We start from the raw sequence: 24,626 nt of genomic DNA, 5'->3' as shown, positions 1-24,626 counted from the left end.
CCTAGCATACCCTTGCAACCACATTGCAACTCCCTAGCAACCACCTAGAACACCTTTGCATCTGCTTTGAACTCCATAGTAACCACCTAGCAAATCCCTAGCTACCACCTATAATACTCAGCAACCATGTATAACACCATAACATCTACCTAGCAACACCCTAACAACCGCGTAAAACACCATAGCAACTACCTAGCAACACCCTAGTAACCCCTTAGAACACTCTAGCAACCGCATACAACACCATAGTAACCACCTAGCAACAGCCTAGCAACTACCTTGAACACCATATCACACCAAGTTTTGATGAAGAGTTAATTTAGCTCTGTATGTGTCGCAGATCAACTCATTGCTGTGATATTATAGCACATACACAATACTCTGTTTCTGCTCATACTACAGACACTGTTCACTCTGTTCAGCACAAATTTGACTTTGCTTTGACGGCAGCTACACTTCACAATTTCTGCAGGAATTGTCTAGTTGTTATTATTATTTTTTTTTATTTTATTTTATTTTTTATTTTATTTATTATTATCAGGGTGTATTCCTGTCTTTCACACAGTGATAGCTGGGATTGGCTCTAGCCCACACAACCCTGAACAGGAGTAAGTGCTTTAAATAACGGATGGACGGATAATAGTAAATTTTGTTTATGCAGCGGCACGAGAGCTGCAGAAACACTGACCTGAGGGTGACAGCTGGTAAACAGCAGCGAGGAACACTAAACACGAGCCCCGGCTTTCTCACTGCTTACCAAACAAAGCCCAGGTAAAGCGGGGGAAGTGTTTGCTTAAACAGGAATGTCTTAATCCCCTCAATTTAATCTGAGGTGGGGGAGACAGTTGTGCCCCCCCCAACCCCCACCCCCCAGGAAGTTTCAGTGTGTGTGTGTGTGTGTGTGTGTGTGTGTGTGTGTGCTTGCAAGTGTTCATATGTGTGTGATTGTGCTTCACAGGTGCTGTCACACTGCAGTTTTGGGTGAATTGGGTTGATTACTTTAACTTGTTTAAGCATTTTACAAAAAGGTTGTAATTTCCAAAAGTAAATTAATTAATTTAAAAAAAATCTGGAAACTTTAAAATGTTGTGTCATTTTAAAATAAATTCATTGCTTAATGTACAACAATGAACTTACAGATCTCTCTGCTCTATTTCATTTGATTTAATAAAAATAAATATTTAGGATTCACATATTTTTTCAAATATATCTGCAAATTCATAAGCTGTTTTTTCTACCCCCAAAATGCTAATGTACACGGTTGATAAATGGCTGCTTGAGTGTTATTTACATTCAAATTTTTGTTGATTTTAAAAAATGTTTTAAAAACATTTTTAATACGGAAATCTGTGTCTATCATGGTGCATTCATGGAGTTTATTCTGATTCTGATCAATGACGGGGCGGAGTCCACGATATCTTGACTGGTTGAACCTGTGGAGAATGGAATATAGCCCTACTCAGCTTCACTGTCACAATGCGGAAACTCTGCAAATGAATAATTGGCTTGTGGTGGCCATTTTGTTTCACGTAAAAATATGAATGACAGAACTGCTGCTGTGTGAGAAGATGTAGCTGGTGTGCAATTTGGTATGTGTATTAAGTCTAATTTGGGGCAATCTATCTCCAAAAACTTATCATATTTTTGTGAATTCATTTGAATTTCATTTCAGTTTTTTTTAAGTAATGGGAGGAAAATAATCCCATTCATATCAACATGCGGCCTTCTTTACTGTTTGAGTGATATTTTATATCCATTCAAGTTTTCATCTTTTAAATATTTATGTTCCCACCCCCTGCAGTAATCTACATTAGAGTCACAGCTGGTAAGTAGAGCCACATACAGTATTAGATGACAGCTTATTGCCATTGTTTACTAAACAAAGCTCATGCAGGGGATGTGTAACTGCTTGGTTAAACAGGAATGCTTTAAGTCCTCAAAGTATTCATCCCTCAGATAATCTGAGGAGGTGGGCAGTGCTGCAACTGCTTCCTCAGTGTGAGTATGTATGTCTGTGTGCCTGTGTGAGTATGTGTGTTTGTGTGTGTCTGTGAGGGTATGTGTGAGTATGTGCTTCTTTGTGAATGTGCGTTTATGTGTGTCTGTGTATGTGTGTTTATGTGTGTGTGAATATATGTGTTCATGTGTGTCTGTGTGAGTATACGTGTTTATGTGTTTCTGTCTGAGTATAGGTGTTTGTGTCTCTGTGTGAGTGTGTGTTTATATTGAGTAGAGTATGTGTGTTTATGTGTATCTGTGTGAGTATGTGTGTTTATATGAGTACAGTATGTGTGTTTATGTGATGTGTGAGGTTGTCCTGCTTGCATGTACGTGTATATATGCGTGTTGAAGGAAATGTGTATGAGTGTGTATGTGAGTGTGTTTGTGTGTGTAGTGTGTGTGTGTGTGTGTGTGTGTATCTGTGTGCGTATGTGTATGTGAGTGTGTTTGTGTGTAGTAAGTGTATGTCTGTGTGTGTATGTGGCTGGTCTTGCATGTATGTGTGCCTGCCAAAATGTCATAGAAATTGGAGTTCATGTAATCTGCATGTAATTGGTATGTGCCCTTTAAATTCACAATTTTAATGATGAAGAAAGCCAGGCCACTCGGACGATTATATTTCCAGAAGTCCGATGTGATTTGAGCTGAGCAGGTTGCCACATTCGAGAAGTGGTGTGGCACCAGGGCATACAATAGTAAATGGTTCTGCATAATCAGATCATTGACAATCACCCACAGAGGGACAGCTTTCATCAACACCATGGGCAGATGAACCTTATATTGTTTCACTTTCAAATATCATCAACCAACGGTTACCATAGACCGTCAAATTCCACCAGGTGGAAAAAGGTCCTTTCCAATACCAAATGGGAGACGCAGACACGGACGTTCAGACACATGTTTTTGGATCCGTGTTTCGTTAAGCTGGATTTGCGTTAGCACCCACAGGGTCGTGCCTCTCCCTGTTAATTCCATTCACATTTTCGGTGTTTGTGCCTAGCGCCGGCGCTCGCTCAACGTGCCGACAGCGCTGGCTTTGTTCAGCTGTAATTGCGTTAGCACCTGCAGTGCCGTGCCGTTCCACTCGCGTTTTCGAAGTTTCCAGAGAGCGACGCTGGACGAGGTGACAGGTGGCCTCTGCCGTTCCTTTTTCACAGACGAACTTCCTGTGTGATCGCATCGCTCGGCACCCGAAGGAGAATGGAGCTGTTTACTATCTAAATCCTGTTTATGCATTTTTAGCGGTGGAACATTGGAAAAAAAAGGTTTCGGATCATGCGATTATGTTTCAGGAAAATGAATGAATGAATGAACAAAACATATAGCACTTTTCACCCTCACCCACCACCAATGTATAGCACCAAACTGGGTGATGCACAACAGCCATTTTGCGCCAGAACACTCATTATTGCACATTAGCTGAATATACTTGGATAATGTCAACTCCCTGACTTAATTTGAGCTTTAATTAATTAATTTATAATAATTAAACAATGCTTTATTCATCTCATGATCTGAAAGTGAAAGCAGGAACCTCACCTCATTCACTACCAATTCAGGAAAATACATTCTGAACCTGTTTTTGTTAATATGTAAAGTTCGGATTTATCCATATGTACGGATCCATTTTTTGCACATTAATTAACAAATACATTTCCAACAATTATCATAAACAGCCCTGAAGGTGTATCACATGCATGGTGTGCATAGTAATGATACTTGCTATCCAGGAAGGATGACAGTTTACAACAATCATGAAAAGGCCAACTGAGGGGGAGTACTGTTTCTGTAGAATCCCAACAGCATTAATTCACTCTGACACTCTGATTCTCTGGCATTGAAACGTATACCTTGCCCTGTATACCATCATCGTGAAAGCATTTTGATTCGCGAGAGAACATTACAAAGCCCGGAGTAAAATTTCAGACCACAGGAAATACCGCTCTATATGCATACTGTAAACCTATGAATGTGTTTATCTAGCTTCTACTTGTGTATCTCTCTCTCTCTATCTGCATCTGAATCTGCACATACTCATGAGCACACACACACACACACAAACGCACACACACTCATGCACACGTACACGCACACACACACATTTATATATGTTTTTTTTTTGTTGTTGTTGTGAAGTTCAAGAGGGCACTTGTATGGGGACAAATGAACATATTTCTGCAAAAGCCGTTCAGTGATTCACCTTCATCTGCAATAATTAAGCCTGAAAATGAAATACAATCACAGGAAAATACAGGGTAAAGTTATAGATACTTTAAGCTGCAAAAAGAATTCTTCCGCCCATTAAGAATATTTATTGTCAGCATTTTTAAGAAGAGGAACAGGAAGGTGCTCTCATCTTTTTTGGAAAACACCTGTGTGTGTGTGTGTGTGTGTGTGTGTGTGTGTGTACGTGCATGTGTGAACAACCCTTTTTAACCGCCATTGCACCCTACCATGCCAGTGGAAACATTTGTTGCCACATGTAAGTCAAAGCCTATACATACAGTAGTTCATATAGAGGAATTTCATTGGACAGGCTATAAAATATTTATCCAAGTCACTGGATTTTTCTGTGCTGTCCTTCAGCTGTCAAACCTCAAACTTTCAGTGCAGTACGCTTTACCTCAAACCACCCTTTGTACAAAACTGCACAACAGCCTCCCTTTCCAGGTTGTGCTTTCACTCTGATTCACTGTGAGGTCACATTGATATAAATCACATCGCTATGCAAACCTAAAGCTCACTCGTTCTCACCTCTGCTTGCACTGGGGTTCAAAAGTGCACATGAGCCATATATATCATTTCTATAATACCCTAATTGCACTATTAGTCACCTGCTGGATGTTAATGAACAATAAATCTTATGTATAGCCTGGAGCACAAACCTGACATGTTTGTGCGTCACTTGAATCTAAATCTTCTTCATTGATCATGCAAGTTAAGACCTTTCAGTAGTTTTCTCAACAGGAAAAAAACAAGATTCTAAATGTCAATCTTTCGTGCTCATTCAGCCTAAAAAAAATGTAAACCCACATATTAATTCATAAATAGCATGAAATATTGTTGCAGTTTTAAAATAATCATAGTTTTTAAGTTATCTGACTGTCTTATAAAAGACTGTGTGCACAGAGTTATGTCACCTCACCATTAAGAATTTCATAAATTTCATAAGCGGCAGGGAGGATACTTACCAAAGTTTAAAATGGCGGTCGAAGGAAACTACATTATATCCAGCCATGACAGAGTAGCCATTTTCAGAACTATTGATTTGGGAAAGGTAATATACCGGAGAAGCGTTTGAGTCCATCAGAAGATTGCTACTAGAAAATATACTACATTCAAAGTTCAAACTATTAAATTTAAGTCCAAAGTCTAAAGATTCTAATGTTTTGAAACAGCTTTGCCTGTGGATTGTCTTTTTTTATTTTTTAAACAAAGGCTGACATAAAAGTGCAATAAATTTATATTTTACAGACATAAAAAATAAAGAAATTAATAAATCAACTTATAGCAACTGAGAATTGGAATGGAATTGAAGCCAGAAGTGTACTGGTGCTAATATCAGGATTGGCACTGTAGTCTTATCACTTAGCAAAGTACTGCAGCTTTCTGGCCAAAAAAGTAAATGCCTGGGCATAAGAATAGAAAAACATCAAAATTTCATCTGTTACAATTCCCTGGGTACATATCTCTGTACAGCAAACAATAACACATAACATAGCACATTGACCATTACAACTACAAATCATAACAAATGCTACTGTTGACATTATTAGCACAGCTAGAATAATTCCAAGAGCAGCATAAATTACTTCTGCTTCTGCTACGTAGCCAAAAAAAGCTATTTATACAGGGCTTCGAGAAAGAATTAATCAGTCCCACACTCTCAGAGCACTGGAACAGGCGATTACAGGTTATTTCTGTGAATGCGGGTGATTATCTCATTATGCTATCAATCACCCTGGTCACCTAGAGGGCGAAAAAAAGAGAGGAAAAAAACGCTCAGGGACCTATTCAATCAATACAAGAGGGGGGGGGGGGTGGGCTTCTAAATCAGCTCTAATAGGCTGACAGGCGACGGTGAATGTGTGGGAAAGTGAACGAGGTTGGCTTCAATGGGAGTGCGTGCGTGTCCAGGTGTACCACGGAGAGCTTCCTGTTACAGCCTCCCCCCCCCCCCCCCCACACACACACACCCCCTGACACACATCACTCACTTGAAGTGCAAGGATTGCAAGTACATTATACCTGAGGACTCAACCCCGGAAGCCAAAATCAAATAAAAAACGATGACACGTGTTCCACCGCAAGTGAAATCAACATGATTTGTGATCACCGGTGAGCGCTGTAGCTCCACCTCGAAGGCCGGCGGCTTTTTTTCAGATTAACTCTTAAGCCAGGTCAGGCCTTGGCTGGATGTTTTTTTCCTTGACATTTTATCACCATTCAGTTTTTTTTACATTTTATTATTTTTTTTTTTAGGGAAAAAAAAATAATTTTTTTCTTTACATCATCCTTTACTTACATCTTGCACTTTCTTCTCCTTTTTTGATCTCTTAACACTTCTTCAAGCTTTTTAACTTATTTAAATATTTAGGTTAACCCTTTAAGATTTAACATCGACTAGAATGCCCTTAACGGTACATTTTAGTGCTGATGCAACAATTACTACTTATAATTGACAGCAATGGAGTTCCAGAACACTGACAAAAAACCCACACTAAACCCAGCTAAATATAATGTGCTTTTTTCCCATCAGGAACATTCTGTTATGTTACTTTATCACTGCAACATGACTGAAAGATGTGAGCATGTGGTGTGAGTGTCGGTCTGTAGGGGGCGTTCAAACACAGTCACAGCTCAAGTCCTTCTCCTCTGTTGGGACAGTCTGGCTGGGCAACCTGTTGCCCTGGCTCCTCTCTCAGCTAATCTCAACACTTAGCTAAACTCAACACTGCTGCTGCTCTGGCCACTCTCTCAACTCAACACTGCCACTGTTCAGTTCTTCTCTCAACTCAGCACTGCTACTGTTTGGCTCTTCCCTCAGCTCAACACTGCTACTGTTCAGTTCTTCTCTCAGCTCAACACCGCTACTGGTTAGCTCTTCTCTCAACTCAACACTGCTACTGTTCAGTTCTTCTCTCAACTCAACGCTGCTGGTGTCTGGCTGTTTTCTGTACATAACACAGCTACTGTTTGGCTCTTCTCTCAGCTCAGCACTGCTACTGTTCAGTTCTTCTCTCAACTCAACACTGCTACTGTTTGGCTCTTCCCTCAGCTCAACACTGCTACTGTTCAGTTCTTCTCTCAGCTCAACACCGCTACTGGTTAGCTCTTCTCTCAGCTCAACACTGCTACTGTTCAGTTCTTCTCTCAACTCAACGCTGCTGCTGTTTGGCTCTTCTCTTAGCTCAGCACTGCTACTGTTTGGCTCTTCTCTCAACTCAACACTGCTACTGTTTGGCTCTTCTCTCAGCTCAACACTGCTACTGTTTGGCTCTTCTCTCAACTCAACACTGCTACTGTTCAGTTCTTCTCTCAACTCAACACTGCTACTGTTCAGTTCTTCTCTCAACTCAACACTGCTGACGTCTGGCTCTTCTCTGCACTTAACACTACTGCTGTTTGGCTGTTCTCTCAACTCAACACAGAAAATTTATTGACAGCCTTTAAAAATATTTACTGCTCCACTTCCCCTCCCCACGGGCACACAGCCCGTAATCTCCCTGCCCGTTTATTAGATCATTTGTCAAACGCAAGAGCTTTTCTTCTCTCTCTTCTCTCCCCCCCCCCCCCAACTTTCTTCCTTTGGGAAAATTATTGTGCAACAGGGCAGCAGATTAACTCCTTCCATCCCTCCTCTTGGTCTTTTTAAAACACAATTTACAGCTGATTGGTCTCTGCTGTAAAGACAGCCAATTCCAGGAGGAATGCTCCAAAACATTTGTGCAAGGCCAGGCGCACTGGCCTTTATAAGAAACACATGTTGCTGGTGAGGGGTGGGAGGGTGGGGTTGGGGGGAGGGGGGGGGGACCGTGCCGGTGGACGGGCTGGAGACAAAAGGCTGCAGCTCATTTTGGGAACCCAGTGGAACAGGCAAGGGTGTTGGGGGAGTCGCCGGGCGGACACGGAGAGAGTTGGGGGAAAACCGAAGACACGCTTCGCCCCACACTTTGTGAGCGACACACCCACGGCCTCCCGCTTCCGTACCCATGAGGGCCCTGGGTGGGGCTGAGTCGGATTCAGCGGCGGGGAGGGGGGCCCCCGTCACCACCCTGGCCGGCGGTGGAGCTTCCCCCGGGGGACGGTACATTCGGTGCGTTCCCGTGCCCACAGGTATGTACCCCCCCCCCCCTCGTCCGTCTCAGCTCCCGGCGCCCACCCGTGCCCCCGCCAGCGAGCTGTCAGATCCCCTCTCCCGTCCCCCTCCTCCTAATGGGAGGCGACGGGCCTGGAGCGGCCAGCGGCTCGGGGAGTTTGTTCCACTCAGGCTGGCTGAAGCGCCCACTTTCCTAAACCTCAGCCTGCCGGTTCGCCGGGCGTGCACCGCGACTCCCGACCCCTTTTTTCCCCCCGTTCCTCGCGGAAAAGACGGTGCTGGAGGTGACCTGCTCCGCGGGGCAGGAGGGCGGGACCACTGGCAGACGTATGAAGAACAGGAGGCACCCGAAATGCAGTTTTACCGTTTAGCAGATATTTATTTATTTATTTACAGATTTGGCACCTAACGTGGAGCTGAGCATGTCCAGTTCCTTTATTTAAAATGGCCGATTATCTGCAACCACAGCCGCGTTCACGCACAAACACCACTGCCGATACCATGCAACAGATACCCACTCTGGGCTGGACGGAGAGGTCTGATTGGAGGGTATGGTGTAATCATTGTCTGAGGAGCGGAAAGGGCAGTACTATCTGCAGCTTGGCATATCATTACATTACATTACATTACAGGCATTTGGCAGACGCTCTTATCCAGAGCGACGTACAACAAAGTGCATAACCATAACCAGGAACAAGTATGACGAAACCCTTAGAGAGAAGTACCGGTCCAAGTGCAGGGAACAACCGCTAAGTTCAACTTGGACACTGAAGGTTAAACTGATTAACACTAACACAACGAGAACGGCAACAACGCAATCTATGGAAAAAATACAAGCAGTAGTTAAGACAGTTCAGTGAGAGATTTGAGTTAAATGTGAGCAGACACCAGAAGCTCAATTGAGGGCAAACTGGGGCTCAAACAAGAGATTTCAAGGGCTTGCACAAGGTGCTATGAAGCCTTTTGGGCAAGGAAGGGGCAGATTCTCTGGGTTTTGTGGAAAAGGACCAGGTAGGACCAGGTGGTTGCCCCAACCTGTCCTGAGAAGCTCAGCTGGTCATCAACGTTCACACCATGGTTTCCAGCTGAACGAGCGAAAGACAGTGCAGAGCCATCAAGTGATCAAAGCATCAATCTGCCAGGAACCTTTGGCTGGCATGAAATATAGATATAACCTATACATTATTAATTATAATTTATGAAGTTAGAACTCAACTTTCAGAAGACATTTTGATAATTACAGACTGCATTACCCAGCATGCATCTGAGGTCACTGCTGTCTATGACCACAGGGAACAGTAGAGATGCTTCAGATGCAGTTGATGAAAATGGATGACAGGGATTTTCATTCAGCATCGGGATCCAAAGCACACACAATTGGCTGCGGGTAGTATTTCTCTCCATAAAAATTCCAAACGTGAAAGAGAGCTGTCAAATTAAACAGTGAAAACAGCAGGAGAAAGCACAGGCGTGCATGTGAATATGATGCAATGTTTTTGTATGTGTTAGCCTTCAATTACTATATATTAAATATCACATAGCTAGCTAATCTGTTTTCCAGTCTCTGTACCTTGGATCTTTGTGTTGTGACAAGGCTTTTCATAGCAGCAGTACCAAACTGGCAGCAGTGCCTCTCAGTAAAACAAAAATACATATTCTACATGCTTTGTTTAAAAACCCATAATCCCCTCATTAAATGTGAGTTTGAAAAAGTAACCGCTCAACCACAGAACTCAATACATCATACCAGAGTGACAACCAAACAGAAAGATTTGTGATTCTTTTTTTTTACCTTGGAAAAAGAAAATTGAGTCTGATTCAAACTGTTGTGCTGTAGTGGCTATTTTGAAACAGCCTGTTCTCTTCAGTAGAGTTCAACCCATTCCCTCTACTGACAGGATAATTTGCAGTAGCATTGAAAATGGAGTTTGGCCAGCCATTAAATACTAGTAGCCTATACGTGATATTTTCTTGAATAAGCATTTAATAATATGTGCATGCAATACATACATGCATACATACATATATAGACACACACACATACTAACAACTTAAAAGATTGATTGATAGATTTGGCCGGGTGGGAAAGGACAGATGTTTGAGAGTACATGTTCTCATGTTTTGATCGCCCACTCGGACCTATAGTTTCAGTCGGGCAGACGCTGCCAACACAAACAGGACAATTCCTCTACAATTAGAGACGCTAAATGCAGTTGACTTGGTGCCCCTCGCAGCTCGATGTCTGCAATTAAACCCGCTCTCATCCCAGGGAACTGCCTGGCTGGAACTGATTGCGCTCCAGCTCCGACTCGCGTTTTGATTGCGCGTATTACATCCCGCTCGTGCAAACGCATTCCAGCCCGATCGCGTCGCTAACAAGTCCGAGTACAGCACGTGGCCGAGTTTGGTATTTAGCATTATCACCGAGCGCACAGTTCACTCCGTCGTGTTCCAACTAAAGAGCTCCAGTCTCAATTAGAATATTGTTTTTTTCAATCACGACAGAATCGAAAATGAAAGAGGCCACAATTTCAGAGAACAGCACAAAGGGCCATGTGTACAGTCGAGGTTCTGACGGGTCTATTGCAACATCGCAGGACATTTATATTTATAGTTTTGACTGGGGAGAGGAATTTAATGGGGATACAGTACCTTAAACAGAATGTTTTGTATCACCCCCCCCCCCCTTTTTTTATACAAACAGTTTAAATGTGACAGTGACACATTAGCCCCTGAAAAAGAAAAAAATAGAATCAATACAATAAAATAAAAATAAAAAACATTTAAAAGCATACAATCACAGGGAGTTCTACAGAAGCTGGAAGGGACTGCAGGGCCTGAGGTGAGTATGTTCCTGCTGTGATGGATGTGCAGTTTAAAGAGCGAGAATTAGGATGTGTACACACACACTTTAGTGATGATGTGATGATTGGCAATTCAGTGAGCAGAGAGGGGGAAGACTGTGGCATTGCTGCACCCATGTGAAAAAGTAATTGCCTTGTTAAACTTAATAACTGGTTGCACCACCTTCAGCAGCAATAACTGCAACCAAATGCTTCCTATAATTTCATATCAGTCTTTCACATTCCTGTGGGTGGAATTTTAGCCTACTGTTCTTTGCAGAACTGCTTTAATTCAGACAAATTTGTTAGTTTATGAGCATGACCTGTTCCCTTCAGGTCCTCCCACTGTATCTCTATTGGGTTTAAGCAAGGACTTTGACTAGGTAACTTTAAAACTTTTTTTTCTTTTCAGTCATTCAGATGTGGACTTGCTTTTGTGTTTTGGATCATTGTCTTGGTGCATAACCCAATTATGAACCAGCTTCAGCTCACAGACAAATGATAGGACATTCTCCTTATGGATTTTCTGGTATAGAACAGAGTTCATGGTTCCTTCATTAAAGCGGTCTATAGTTCTATGGATGTTCTTCTGGGATCTTTTGTGACTTACTGGAGGAGTTATCACTGTGCTCTTGGAGAAATTTTTGCAGGATGACCACACCTGGGAAGATTCACCACTGTTCCAAGTGTTCTCCATTTGGAGATAATGGCTCTCACCTTGGTTTAGTGGAGTCCCACAACCTTAGAAATGGCTTTGTCACCCTTTCCAGCCTGATATATTTCAACAACTTTTTTTCCTCATCTCTTCTGGAATTTCCTTTGACCTCGGCATAATGTGTGCAAATAAACTTTGTGGTGACTACTTGACTGTGATGCTTAGGTTCAATATGAGTGAGTTTTAGATTCAACAGGCTGGCTCCAATCAAGCCTGGCTGTGTTCAATTAGATGAAACTATTTATCAATTCAATTTGGTTAATTGGTTGATTTTTTTTACTTTACTCTTTCACATTAGCGATATTTGATCATTTTCCCACAAAATAAATTACATAATAATTTAAGAAATGTGTTTTGTGTTTATTCAGTTTCCCATTGTCTAATATTACATTTTGTTTAAAGATCTGAAACCGTTCAGTGTGACAAATATGCAGTAATAGAGGAAATCAGGAACATCAGGCAAAAGCTTTTTCACAACACTGTATGTGTCTTATAACAAGGGAAACAGACAGGAGCCAAAAGTGGGAACTTCGGGGGAGTGCGTGTGTGTGTGTGCGCTCGCGCATGTGTGTGTGTGGAAGGGAGTGAGGGGGAGGAATAGTAGTTTCATGCTTATTCACTTTTTATCCTTTAGTTACTGTAAACATGCTTATACTGAGAGTCCCATGAATAAACATGTCCATGCAAAGCAAGGGCATATTTTGTGTTTGGTCAACCATTGAAATGATTGGGGCCAGCTGAGGTAGGGCATTTGAAAGCGAGTTTGCAAACTGAAAGAGCACTCTACGTCTTAATGAGAATCCAAATAGCAAAACATTTAGCAATGAGGCAGAAGTAATCTAATTAGACCCCTAACTGCATTTCTGCTTTACTGGAAGAGAAAATCGAACACATGGAAATCAAGAAAGAGAAGACTTTTTTCCTTTGTTTATTTTGCCTGTTTGGATAATTGAAAGGCTTGTTTTTACAATTTACTACTACTGCTACTACTAGCACAACTAGCCTACTACTACTACCACCACTACACTACTGCTACTACTACTAATAATAATAATAATATTGACAAAAGGTCTCATCTGAAATGGCTACCTTTTTCCTTTGTACTATTCTTAATAAAGTGAATGAGGACTATTTTTTTGATCAAGTTTCCTGGGGAGAATCAATCACATAACCACAAGGGTCCACACACTAATGGTCACTTCTGACGCTAGTGTCAATGCTAAACCAATTGGCAATCGCAAGGCCCAGGAAATAGATATCATTACCTCTCACAAAGCTATCCTCTTAGAAAACCTTTATCTTTGAAAAAAGGGATGAAAAACCAATTTACTGTCTGCAAGTCAATCATTTTTCAAGAACTATTAATATCAGACTGGAAAAATAAGTACGAATTTTACACTGCATACAGGAATATTTTGAGCCAAGGGCAAAGTTAAATTCTGTCTCTCAGTTGTTGATCCCAAAAGCTGGGATAAAATAATATGCTGTCATAACTGCTGAGGTTTTAATGTATGAAATTAAGTGCACGCTTTATTCAATCTGACTCACGAATACAATGAACAGTTGTTCGATTGTGAAGCTTCCCTTGCATAAGATAGTAAAGGATCCCTTCTATGTAGACAACTCAATAGGTATACTCTGGTAATATAATGGCATTCTGGTATAGTCGTTAGTCCTGCTAAACAGATGCAGTTTCAGATCTCAAATGAAGTGCAACTGTTTTAACCTTAAGTGAGGTATTTACCCTGAATGACTGGAACAGACTTCAACTGACACGGGTAATGCGTGAAGGATAATAACGATCTTCATACTAACCAATGTCGCTGATTTCCTCAAGCTGCTCCCCAAAAAAGGGTAAGCTATGTAACGCACCCTGGCCAATGGCGTCTACAGAGGAAATGAGTAATGACCTCTATGACTTACATGACTAGTATGATGCATCGTGACCAGAGCGGCCTCATAAATATCCGTCAAGCATAAAGCTCACGTTGCCTTCTCTTCATCCTTCATTGCACTGTAGATATAAAACTCCCTTTGTCATTCTGGCTATTGGTGCAGATTGAATATCCCTAGCCGGTCTTGGCAAGAACATTATAGATATTATAAAAGTCTTTATATGCTAATCCCCACGGTTATGAAAGGTTCCCTGCATTTTTATTATTTTTTATGTTTCCAGGAAAACCTCTTAGGACATCTCATTCTCTGTTTCTGCACAACACTTATAATCCTCTGCTGAGGTAATTTACCAGTCACATTTACCAGACTGCTCCTTATCACTGTCATAACACAGCATTTTTCTTTGCAAATGAGATTTTAAAATCTGTTGATAATGTCCCAGATCTCTTTCATGGCTCACTATTCAACCATTATAGCCTGATGTAGATACAAACAAACTAGTTGAACTACCATTCCATTACTTCAATGAGGATATATAATAATTACAATCGGGAGCTATGTGGCTTTAATCTCATGGTGGCTTAATAGGGTAGCCTACAAAGTACTGTTCTCCATGGTTGTATAAGGCTTATACTGCCCCTCGCTGGGCAATAGTTGAATTCCTCCTTATTTCATGCATTCCGTGTAGTCATCCAAACACTAGGCGGCGGCAGCCTAATAATAATAATAATAAAAACATTCTTTACGGATCTTCTTGGAAAAAATTTCTTGTTTGTGTACAGATTCGTATTTTTTAAGGTTCACATTAGCTAATGTCTTTCCATTTTTGTCATAAATAACAATTTAATAAAACCGGTACAATGGGATGCGATGGTGGCACAATTCCAAAAAGACATGAGCTGGTAAAAGGACCCAAAAAAGTCGAAAAGGTGGGTACTGTGTGGACAGGTTAGGTACCTCCTTAGCATTTCCTTCGTTCGCTTTGTTTTTGGCCTTGTCTGAGTTGTAGTGTGAGTGAATTATACTGCAAATAAAAGTTAAGAAATGACAATTTATTTTTCAAGTGAATGGGCTACTTTGAGAAAGTACACAAGCTAGCTTGTTAGCTACCAAGTCGATTACCTGGATAGCTGTTTGGCTCAGTAAATCGATCAACTGTAACATTAGCTAGCCTACGGCAAGTGAAATGACTGCTCGGTAGCTAGAATAAGCGAGTTTACTTGTCATAGCTAGTTAATAGTTAACTGACTTTAGTTACCGATTTTTATTTCCAAAACCAGACTTGTGTGAGCTTGGTTAGCAATCTTGTCCCAAGTTTCAATTTAACGATAATGACCTGATAGCGCTAGCGTGACGAATTTAGCTGTCGTTCTGTATCAGTACATCCAATGACAGCACGAATTAACATGGATAGCTAGTCTAGATTAGCTATTTATTTTACAAATTTTTCCAATCATTACAGATAGATAGTCTAAGCAAGTTTGCTAGACATTGTACATAAAGCTAGACGTGAGGCCGAAAGTACGTTAGCTAAGCTGATTGAAATCGATAAAGCTGTTACCATTCGCACTGAAATGACAAGTTAACGACCACGTTAGACTACGTATTTGTCGGCGTTCTGGCGTAACTTTATCTTCATTTGTAAAACTATTACAACCGCCCAAACCACGGACTTGACATATAGGGAATGTACTAATTGGGCCCATTACATTAGTCTACATTTATTCGGCAGACGCCTTTATCCAAAGCGGCGTACAATAAGGGCATACCGAACGTCAGAACACATTCAATTGGGCCCACTATTTAATGTTAGAGTCCCTTGCTTAGCAAGTTTTGTTCATATGTTTTTTATCGCCACTTGGTTTTTATATCAGTTGTATACCAGGTACCAGACAGATGAATTATTACTGGATGACTCTGGTTTGGGGTTTGTGGCAGGTCGATTCTCAGCCTCTTCTCCCTTCTCTGTATTCCTGGAACTGTCTGATAACACAGATATAATCAGTAACGGCACCTTTGTTGCACATATTTTTTTTCTTCTAAATATTCATTTTCAGTTTTGGGAGATTGAATGAGTCATATTAATTCACACGTTCTTTGTTTTTGCTTATGATTTGAAGCATTTTAGGCTAACCAGCCGTCTAGTGCTTTTTTCTGTATTCAAGATTTAGAAAATACGCGTCAAATTAACGGATGCACACATTGCAGTGGCATATTTCGGGCTGCTTGCAATCAGTTCGTTTTCCCTTTTTTTCGTTTGGAATTGACAGCTGTGCACCTCGCTGCTGTAATCCTCTTTTATTATTAATCCTCTAATCGAATACGATCGCTCTCAGACCGGCGACTACACAATCACACAGATTTGTATTTCGCAGTGCACAACGGTCTCCTTAAATAACGTACTTTATTGCGACTTTGCACGATTGCCGTTACCCAAATTAAGAAATTACATTTTTCTTCAATGTATTTTGTTGAAAAGCTGTAATGTTGTTTTTTTGCCGGTGTAGATTGATAAAAACGCGGAGCTGATCGCGCGATGGAGCTATTGTGCGCTGAGCCAGGAGAAACTGCGACGCCCCATCGTAGCCTGCGAGCTGGGGAGGTAAGCCACCTTCAACCAATCGTTCGTTGAGTTTTGTGTATTGCCAGTTGTTTACAAACAGGACGTCACATGGCTACACATCGCAGCGAACATTTTCCAGTGGGAGTAAAAACAACAAAAAATCACCTTTGACCAGGAAAAAATAAACAGCTTACTAATTTGAGCTGTGACGTGATAACTGGACAATTACCCATTGACTCCTGAAACAATAATTAAGCCAAACTGAAACTAGTGGGATTCAAAAAGGAATAGCCTACATGAAACACAAACGTATAGCAAATTAAAAAAAAAACAACCTCTTATTAGCTATACGATTATAAAATACTGCTGAAAGGCGGTAAAGTTTAAACTGCTTTCCAAACAGCTGACGGCAGGTAGTTGTTGCAAGCAGTAATTTACGTGGTATTCACGTTACAAATTAATTATGTAACAGATTGTTGAAGTTTGTTTACTAGAATGAAGTAACAGTGTTTTGCAGTGTTACTGGCATACTTATTGCCTTCATACACATTATAGCACTTACTCATTGTTCACACGTTATCATTCATTGTTATGAGCACGTGCAGACCCTGACGTGTACGGTCATAATTTGTGCTCGATTCCCAAAAGGGCTTGAGTTTGTCTGGGGCAGGCTGCATGTGGCCACCTGCTGAACGTGGAACTTGATCACAATCTCTGCAGGAAGTGGGGTGGGAAATGGAATAGCCGGTGTTTTCCTGCTGTAGAAGTAGTGTAATAAAGATAGGCTGAGAGGTAGATGTTGTAGGTTTTGATTTGATGCATCTCAGTCACCTTAATCGCGTGAGAAACAAGACTGCAAGAGAAAAATGGCCGATATAGGTTTAGAAGCCAGTGGAGAATATTTAGCAGGTGATTGATGATGTGAAGGGTTAGTGCTACGTGGTTTAATTTTTGAATTTCTGCGTTTGCAGACTGTACAATAAAGATGCCGTGATCGAATACCTGTTGGACAAATCTGCGGAGAGACCCAACACGGAGGTGGTGGTACATATCCGTGGGATGAAGGTTTGTACTGTAAACTTATACTTTAATCAGTCTCGGCTTATGAGTGACATCACAAGCTGCCTGTTTAAGCAGTGTGGGAAAAGCTGGTAATTAATAGCGTGCCCACGGTGTGGAAAGGGAAAGGCCATTGCAATTGTGAACGGGGGACGGGTAAATTAAAGGCTGCCTTGCCGGCGTGTTTGTGTGTGTGCTTTCAAGCACGTGTGTGTGTAAAACCGCGTATGGCAGTGTTTCTGTGTTTGTTTTTTATGATATGTGTGTTGGGGGGGGGCAAGCCCATTCCTCTTTGTGTGTGTTTGTTTTTATGATATGTGTGTTTGTGTGTGTGTGTGTGTGGGCAAGCCCATTCCTGTATTTGTGTGTTTGTTTTGATGATGTGTTTGTTTCTGTGTGTGTGTGTGTGTGTGTGTGTGTGTGATGGGGTGCAAGCCTATTCCTGTTTTTGTGTGTTTGTTTTGATGATGTGTTTGTTTCTGTGTGTGTGTGTATGATGGGGTGCAAGCCCATTCCTGTTTTTGTGCGTTTGTTTTTATGATATATGTGTGCATATGTATGTGTGTGTGGGCAAGCCCATTCCTCTTCACGCATGTTTGTTTTTATGATATGTATGTTTCCGTGTGTGTGTGTGTGTGTGTGTGTGTGGGGGGGTGGGGGAAGCCCATTCCTGTTTCTGTGTGTTTGTTTTTATGATATGTGTGCTTCTCTCTGTTTGTGTGGGTGTCTGTTTTAAGTGTGTGTTTCTCTCTGTTTGTATGCGCGTCTGTTTTAGGTGTGTGTTTCTCTCTGTTTGTGTGCGTGTCTGTTTTAAGTGTGTGTTTCTCTCTGTTTGTGTGTGTCTGTTTTAAGTGTGTGTTTCTCTCTGTTTGTATGCGCATCTGTTTTAAGTGTGTGTTTCTCTCTGTTTGTGTGCGTGTCTGTTTTAAGTGTGTGTTTCTCTCTGTTTGTGTGTGTCTGTTTTAAGTGTGTGTTTCTCTCTGTTTGTATGCGCATCTGTTTTAAGTGTGTGTTTCTCTCTGTTTGTGTGCGTGTCTGTTTTAAGTGTGTGTTTCTCTCTGTTTGTATGCGTGTCTGTTTTAGGTGTGTGTTTCTCTCTGTTTGTATGCGTGTCTGTTTTAAGTGTGTGTTTCTCTCTGTTTGTGTGCGTGTCTGTTGTATGCTCATCAATGCACACGTGCGTCTCCCTGCAGGATCTGAAGGAGCTGAACCTGACGGACAACCCGGCCTGGGAGGGGGAGAGGGCCAACTCAAAGGGGGACCGCTACGAAGACCTGCACTGCGCCATGTTCATCTGCCCCGTGGTGGGCCTGGAGATGAACGGCAAACACAAGTAAGACCGGATCCCCTCCCCCCCTTCGCCCCCCTTCCCCGCCCCTCCCCTCTCAGGCCTCTGTCAGTTAACAAACATTGGCATTCCTTGGACTTTGCTCATTCGGTTGCATCCTAGAATTAAGACGCCTGCGGCTGTGTAGCGACAAACCGCTCGCGCTTTACCTCATCAGCCGGGAAACTCCCGTTCGCCGGGGATTGGTCATTCGGTTGACAACAGCGTCTTAAAACCGTGATACCGCAGGCCTCTGCGTACGTACAGAGGAGCAGACACACAAATGGGGTCATGCCCTTGTTGAGAAACTGGGATCAGTTCTCTGCGAATGGGTCCGCGGGTGCTGGCAATTTTATCTGTACAACCCATCATTTAAAAGTCGCAAGACTGTGCGCTGGACTGTTAATTAAAGATACGTTTCACATGATGACGAGCAGGTATAAAACTATGATGATAATATTATTATTATTATTATTATTATTATTATTAGCGGACCCTATAGTGCCTTTGGAACGTGGTTTGACCCTGGCCCTACTAAAGCTTAACAAGCACTTTACTTTTTGGCTAGCACTTAATAATAATAATAATAATAACAGGGATTAAAGTTCTCTGTCTCTACGACGGATTTCCGTCATTTGGATTACAGAAAGGCCGTGTATGAGATCAGTGTAGATCCGAAGGAAAAAAAAGCGAGGGGAGGGGGGTGTTACGGGACTTAGGAATCGCGCTACCAGGTCATAGGTAGCTGATTTGTATAGGCATACAATCTACTTGGATGTCGGTAATTATATACACTCACCGGCCACTTTATTAGGTAGAACTTGGTAGTACCGGGCTAGCCTACTGACGCTGCTGGAAGACTGGGCAGCGGCTACTAGTTAAAGCCACAAACTGAAAATCATACACTTCCTTTCTTGACAATATAACAATGATATGTATAATAGCGAAACAATCGGAGACGATAACATAGCCCCACGGTGTACTGAAGCAGGCTAATCAATTAATCACGTCTCGGCGGACGCACATTCAACTTTAGTCTACACACAAGCCGACGTTAGATTAACACCGAAATATACATTTCTAAACGTGACAAAATACGCCAAAACCCCCAAATTACGAGAGTCTTAATGTCCAGCAAGCAATAGAAATAGTTCAAATACGAATTAAAGCCGCAAGCGGCGTTGGGAGGGGTCCAAGCATTGGCACAATTGCGCCCCTATGGAGCGTTTTTTAAATGGTTTTGTCCTCATGATCATATACCTTCACCCAACATATCTACTGCATCGCCATGGATGTCTCCTAGCCGCTAGGCGTAAAGGCCTTTACTATGTCGTAACACTAAAGGCTATTTTGTACTTCTGCATAGTACACGTAAAAATGGGTCTGTGTAGGGGTTGTGCGCAATGTGCGGTTGCAGACCACGGCCGCATTGAAGACGCACACCTCCTCAAGAAATTAAAAGTGCGTAGTTAGTAACCAGTGCCCGCATACGCCGTAAAGAAGATGATTGGTTGACTGCTGACATGAGGTCACTGGCATATGGCTCTGACTAACAGGTTATAACAGTTGATTCACAAAACCGATAGGCAACGGTAAATATGCGACTAAAAGCGCTTTTGTCAGGTGAATGTCTTCGTTGCAACAAGTTACATCTAGCTGAGCATTTTTGTGGTCATTGGTGCAGTATTTAGTAGGTTTGGAAATATGAATGAAGGTGTTGTCTTTTGATCTATAATGGTCTGTAACAAAATCTAATTACGTGGCCTGGGCAACCTGTGCAATATGCCGCACAAGTATAAATGATCTGGCCCTTCGCGAGTGCCGCACACAACGGAAACTATGCAGACTACGCAAAAGTATAAAATAGCATTTAGATGGTCCGGCGTGTATGTAGAGCTGCAGCGCTTCCTCGCCACAACTAAAATAGGCGTCAGACACATATTCCAATCCATTGCTCAGCTTAGCAGAGAATGCACATTTCAGAGCGCCTCAGAAACAGAATAATAACACATAAATACACATTTCAAATAATAAATACAACATTGAGAAAAAACGAAGCAAAAAACGAAATATCAGCTCGCGACCTGCGTGCTGCGCGCAGAGTAGCCTACCGTATCATTTATTTAGACATTGGCAGATAAGCAAATTTTCGGTTACGCTGACCTATAAAACGCTATTCCAAAAGCAAAATCAGCCACCTTCCCTAAAAAAAAAAAAAAAATGCCAGGCAGTGTGTGTGTACATGCCCTAATGGGGGGCCTCCTCTGTAACTTGTTTTACAAATTGTAGAGGGGGAATATGACTTGGCCCCACAGCCGGCGGTAGCTATGGGCTAACACGCGTCTTGCTCACCCAATCAAAGGTTCCATCCAACAGACCCCCCCGCCCCCGGTCGACCGGCCCTGCTTGGCTTGAAAAAAACTTTCAGTCAGAAGTTCTTTTTGTTGCTTTAATCCCTGCAATAATAATAATAGTAAATGGGCTGATGTATTACTATAACAGCATCAGTGAAATTAGACATACATTTTCAGTGTAAGTATAAGTGAGCTATTTTCTGTAAATAACAGTTAATTACTTATGACATTATGTAACAGTTATACATAGCCATAAACATCAAGTTCAGTTCACACAGTAAACAATGGCTAGATCAGAAAGTTATGGTAAATCAAACTAAAATGAGGCATGACAATGTGCTACAACGTCAAGATAACAATGAACGTGCAGTATAAGTGCTGGATGAAGGTACGAGGGTAACGCGAAGGTGCTAGAGGAACAGCACATAAAGATACAAGCGATATGAGTCATCCTAGACTGGGAGTGCCCTGCAGAGTAGTGACAGAGTTAATCTAGATACAGTCTGAAAAGGTGCGTCTTCAGACCACGGCGGAAAAAGGGCAGGGACCGAGCGGTGCGTGCAGGAAAAACGCTTTGAAGACCGTCAGTACGCGCCAAGGGCGTGGGGGGGTTGGTGGGGAGCACGCGGTGCACCGGCAAACACAGGGAACACGAGCGCCCGAACCAGCCACTCGTTTAAAGGGATTTTCAATTTGGGTGTGGCCACACCTTCATACTGTGTAAGACCTGCCAACGCGTCGCTTCTTTTAGGGAAATAGCCAGGGCTGCGGGCGCCGGGAACAGGACCGAGGAGAACTCGCCGCAGGGGCGTTTTACTGGCCGCAGGAGCGTTTAGGACTGGGGGGGGGGGGGTCACTCGGTTCAGAGTCCGAAGCCGCGGTCGTGGTGCTGATGAAGAGACCGGAGCCCGTGTTCTAACAGAAGGGAGGGTGAGGGCGGGAGGTTATTTGCACAGCTGGCCGGCGGGAACAACGAGGGTGTCGCCAAACAATCGCCGGACGCGGGAACCCTTTTCATCCCTTCCGGCCACGCCCGACCAGAAACGCAGCGCGAACGTTGGCCGCCTCTGAGTTGCCGGAGCGATATTTTTGGAAACACTCATTTCGGCGCACGCACAAACAAAAGCCATGACATTAACGCATTCTGCTAGGTCATCCATCTGACTGTGGTGTCCAAAAGAGTTAAAAAAAAACATACGTCTTTACAAATTCTGAACAACATTACTAGCTAGCTACACAGTACACATCGGTTCTTGTAATGGCCAGTCGTTGTACAAAAAAGTTGCTGAAATTCCCATTGGTGCATATGCACAAAAATATGGCACAGTGTTCGCTGTTATGATTCCCTTTTTATTCACTTGCAAGCCACTTGGTTGGTAGCTAGCTTCTCAGGGTGGCGAGTCCTAAGTTAACAAAACCATATCTTGTTGGGAGGATATGTTTCCTCTTTCTTTCCCTTTTTGAACACTTTGACTTGTCAGCTGTGAATTTGACTGTAAAATAAGCCCATTAAAATAACGGACTTTTGGTGGTTGTGCGAAAAGTCAACACAGCGATGTGTTATCAACCACGTGTTGTCGCAGTGAGTAGCTGCAAGGCATGGTTCTCTTTATTTAGCGGTTACTGTGGGTCGTGTACGCGAGTTCACCTCGGTGGGAGTGGCTTTGGACCTTGCGCGGCTGGGTCTGAGCGCGTATCTTTGCAAAGCATCCTGGGACGCAGCCGACATTAGCGTGCCGTCTCTGGTCTGTTACACGAACGCAAACGGCACCCGCGCGTATAATCTTCTCACAAGGCCCGAAAAGAGTTTTAAAATTTAACTGTCAGCATGGAAAAGATTGTCATTGATGATGATCAAAGAATTCATATCTTTGAATCACAAATAAATGTAATTGGCGGATACTGCCGTACTACGCACAGGTTTGGAGTGATATAATGTATGGAGTCCGAGTTTATATTTGTTCACGTAAATGTGTGATGTAACGGACGGAAAGTTCCGGAGCTGTTTTTATTGTTCTGGAGGTTTTTTTTATATGGTGCTTTGTGGAGTGGTGGGGTGGCCCGAGCGCGTAGGGGATGAACCTGCATTAGCAAGCACCGTAGGCCAAAGTGAGAGCTGGCCATGCTAAAGATGAGGAGAGCTCTGGAGGAGCAAGCTAAGCACATCATTCAAACACAGCGTGTGGCTTCGGTGTTCTTCAGCCCGGCGACCCAGATATCCCTTTGCACAGCCGTGACGTGAGGTTAAAAACTGCAGCTGAGATGTGTGAGATGTTAGGGGAAACTCAGTTGAAAATTGCAGAGAACGGTGAACATGCCCAGTTTGGTTAAAATGGCCTGCTTTTGCATTCGTTTGCGTCCAAAAAAAAGCCTGAGGCTTTGTTTATGAACGCAATGCACTGTGGGATTGCTGGCTCTGGCGAACGGGGATCTGGCCGCTAGCTATTCTTAATTTCACGCCGTCTGCGTTTAAATTTGCATTCGCTTTCCAGGTGAGCCTCCATTTTAATGAACTACCGCATTAACAGGAGCCGTAGTCCCTGGGAATGATTAGTGGAGTTCCGTCGGTCATTATTATCAGCTCTGACCTCTCTCTCTCTCTCTCTCTCTCTCTCTCCCTCTCTCTCTCTCTCTCTCTCTCTCTCTCTCTCTCTCTCTCTCTCCTCTCTCTCTCTCTCTCTCTCTCTCTCTCTCTCTCTCTCCCTCTCTCTCTACCCTCTCTCTCTCTCTCTCTCCCTCTCTCTCTATCTCCATCCCCCCTCTCTCTCTCTCTCTCTCTTCTCTCTCTCTCTCTCCCCCTCTCTCTCCCTCTCTCCCCCCCTCTCTCCCCTCTCCCCTCTCTCCTCTCTCCTCTCTCTCTCTCTCCCTCTCTCTCCCCTCCCCTCTCCCCCCCTCTCCCTCTCCCCTCTCTCTCTTCTCTCTCTCTCTCCTCTCCCTCTCTCTCCCCTCTCTCTCTCTCTCTCTCTCTCTCTCTCTCTCTCTCTCTCTCTCTCTCTCTCTCCCTCCCTCCCCCAGGTTCTGCTTCCTGCACACCTGCGGCTGCGTGTTCTCCGAGCGAGCCCTCCGGGAGGTCAAAACCGAGATCTGCCACAAGGTGAGGAGCGCTCTCTCCCGCGGGGGGCCGGGCGTCGCCGTGGGAACGCTGTATTTAGCGCCTCCGAGGTTTTTAAGGCGGCGCTCGCAGGTCTCTCTGGCTCCAGCGCCCCGCCTGCCAGCCGCTCGGCCGCGCATCGCGAGCGCGGGGGGTAAAGGTTCTTCCTTTCGCAGGTGAAAGGGGAACCGCCCGGGGCTTCCAGCCTTCTGAAACAATGCTGGGTCGCGTGCGCGGTGCACGTGCTCTCGTGCGCGCCTTGGCATCGCAAGCGTGGATTTATAGGGTAAATAAACGTAGCCAGGGCAGGGAATGTCAACATCTGGGTGGCGCGTCTCGGTGTTAGCGCTCCCGGAGCCCCGTATGAAATTCCCGCTCCAGGCGTCGGCCTTCCCCGTCGTAAGCACGGACTCCTCCGGCGAGTTTAAAGGTGCCGCGTCACCTTTAAGGCGACCCGT

At 43.3% G+C, this 24,626-nt stretch overlaps 1 protein-coding gene and 1 long non-coding RNA gene across 2 annotated transcripts in view; both read left to right on the top strand.

Moving 5' to 3' along the window:
* Positions 1 to 10,471: 10,471 nt before the first annotated feature.
* Positions 10,472 to 12,226, top strand: LOC135238062 (uncharacterized). Its single transcript, XR_010325004.1, has 2 exons — positions 10,472 to 11,162; positions 11,576 to 12,226. It is a non-coding gene; the product is annotated as an uncharacterized LOC135238062 (long non-coding RNA).
* Positions 12,227 to 14,518: 2,292 nt separating this feature from the next.
* Positions 14,519 to 24,626, top strand: part of rtf2 (replication termination factor 2) — a 39,445-nt gene continuing 29,337 nt past the window's right edge. Inside the window, exons 1-5 of the mRNA XM_064304107.1 lie at positions 14,519 to 14,703; positions 16,282 to 16,376; positions 17,309 to 17,402; positions 18,590 to 18,729; positions 24,093 to 24,171. Of these exons, the coding sequence (XP_064160177.1) occupies positions 14,635 to 14,703; positions 16,282 to 16,376; positions 17,309 to 17,402; positions 18,590 to 18,729; positions 24,093 to 24,171 (477 nt within the window). The 5' untranslated portion in view covers positions 14,519 to 14,634. The remainder of the gene's footprint in view (positions 14,704 to 16,281; positions 16,377 to 17,308; positions 17,403 to 18,589; positions 18,730 to 24,092; positions 24,172 to 24,626) is intronic.

The sequence above is a fragment of the Anguilla rostrata genome, chromosome 13 (assembly GCF_018555375.3).
Source record: "Anguilla rostrata isolate EN2019 chromosome 13, ASM1855537v3, whole genome shotgun sequence".
Lineage (NCBI taxonomy): Eukaryota > Metazoa > Chordata > Actinopteri > Anguilliformes > Anguillidae > Anguilla > Anguilla rostrata.
Note: the sequence above shows the minus strand (reverse complement) of the source record. Positions and strands in the feature narration are given on the sequence as shown.